Source organism: Eimeria tenella, genomic scaffold (assembly GCF_000499545.2).
Source record: "Eimeria tenella Houghton genomic scaffold, Eth_scaff4237, whole genome shotgun sequence".
Taxonomy (NCBI): Eukaryota; Apicomplexa; class Conoidasida; order Eucoccidiorida; family Eimeriidae; genus Eimeria; species Eimeria tenella.
Window position 1 is genome coordinate 1 of NW_013545152.1, and position 2,027 is coordinate 2,027.

Here is a 2,027-nt window from a genome sequence, read left to right on the forward strand (position 1 = left end):
GGCAACGGCAGCAGCAGCAGCAGCGTTTGCTGCTGCTGCAGCTTCCACTGCTGCTGCTGCTGCATGCACTAGCAGCAGCAAAACTGTTTTTAAGTTTATTTCATATTTGTTTTTCTCCTGCCACAGCGCGAGTTGCTGCTGCAGCTGCAGGACTGGGGCCCTAGGGTTTAGGGTTTAGGGTTTACGAAATGACAGACGACGAGTTTCCCCTTGAGGGGAGCCTAGACGAGTTAATTAACACTCCTACTTTAAAATGGATCTTTGTGGGTAAGGCTGAGGGTTTAGGGTTTAGGGTTTAGGGTTTCGGCTCCGAACCTTAGAGGTTCAGGTTCAGCGTTTACCCTTTGGGGCTGTCGGCGTACCATTTAGGGTATAGGGTTTAGGGTTTAGGGTTTAGGGTTTAGGGTTGAAGTTACTGCTTGAGTTATCGGTGCCAAGGATGTTGCCGTATAGGCGTGGGAGTAGGGTTTCATGGCTAGGGTTCAGGGTTTAGGGTTTAGGGTTTAGGGTTTTGTGCTGCAGGGGGAAAAGGCGGCGTCGGCAAGACAACCACAAGCTGCGCCATAGCGACGAAGCTTGCAGAGAAGAGAGAATCAGTAAGTCAGGGTTTAGGGTTTAGGGTTTAGGGTTTAGGGTTTGAGGTTAGGGTTGAGGGTTTAGGGTTTAGGGTTTGGAACGCGGAAAGCGTGCTGCGACGCGTACGCAGCTGCTCACAGCATTTGGCCTGCTGCCGCAGCAGGCCTTACAGTCTCGGGTTTAGGGTTTGGGGTTTAGGGTTTCGGGGTGAGGGTTTGGGGTTTTGGGATTAGGGTTTAGGGTTTAGGGTTTAGGGTTTGCAGGTGCTGCTGCTGTCCACTGACCCCGCCCACAACCTCAGCGACGCCCTCACCCAAAAGTTCAGCAGCACTCCAACCCTAGTTAAGGGTTTTAGCAATCTCTACGCCATGGTAAACCCTAAACCCTAAACCCTAAACCCTAAGCCCTAGGCCCTAAACCCTAGGGAGGCTACAGGGGCACCACAGAGGCTGCGCATTTTGCTCCAGAAACCCTAAACCCTAAACCCTCAAACGGGGCTTCTTGGATAGAAACCCTCAGCAGCAGCGCCCGTAAACCCTAAACCCTAAACCCTCACCCACAGCTTAGTCTCTAAACCCTAAACCCTCAACTGCGGCCCCACACCCTAAACCCTAAAGTCGTAGAACAACCTGTGAGGGTTTGGCTTCGGGACGCCAGGTGTCGCTGGAGCGTTTGCGTTTCGCCGTAAACCGTGACCTCCAAACCCTAAACCCTAAACCCTAATTTGTGGTTTAGGAAATCGACTCGAAACCCCACGAAGCCACGGAGTTCAATTTAAATGCTTCAAAAGAGGCAAATGACTTCGCCAAATTTCTTCCGGAAATTATCCACGCGGTTCCCGGCATTGACGAGGCCCTTTCTTTCGCCGAATTGATGCAGTAGGGTTTAGGGTTTAGGGTTTAGGGTTTAGGGTTTGGGGTTTAAGGTTTGGGGTTTAGGGTTTGGGGTTTAGGGTTTTGGGTTTCATCGGTGGGAGCGCATCACCTCCGAGACCCCAGAGCCAAGATAGACCCCGGAGCCACACACCTTCACCCCTTCCCCCAAACCCTAAACCCTAAACCCTAAACCCTAATTGGTGGTTTGCGCGTATTTCTGCGAATCCGGCGAGTTTTTCTGCGGCTTTTCGTGGGGTCTGCTGCGTTCGGCGTGGGCCTTGCTGCTGCGCGTTAAACCCTAAACCCTAAACCCTAAATGGTGGTTTGCTGCAGGTCTGTGCAGACGATGAGTTTTTCCGCAATAGTGTTTGACACTGCGCCCACTGGCCACACGCTGCGGCTGCTAGGGTTTCCAGATCTGCTAGAAAAGGGTTTAGGAAAAGCTGCTGAACTTGCTGCTCAACTTGGAGGCGCGCTGCAGCTCTTCGGTGCTGCTGCTGGCAGCAACCACAGCCCAGAAGCAGTCCGCTGCTGCTGCTGCTGCTGCTGCTGCTGCTGCTGCTGATTGTGCTGCTG

General features: G+C 52.8%; 1 protein-coding gene across 1 annotated transcript; it reads left to right on the forward strand.

Annotated features, from left to right (window-relative positions):
* Positions 1 to 188: 188 nt before the first annotated feature.
* Positions 189 to 1,458, forward strand: ETH_00036550 (ATPase ASNA1 homolog; the record flags this gene model as incomplete). The annotated part of the gene is made up of 4 exons (XM_013379956.1): positions 189 to 267; positions 523 to 596; positions 840 to 947; positions 1,312 to 1,458. 4 exons carry the CDS (start codon positions 189 to 191, stop codon positions 1,456 to 1,458), a joined length of 408 nt encoding a protein of 135 aa, XP_013235410.1.
* Between the last annotated feature and the right edge of the window lie 569 nt (positions 1,459 to 2,027).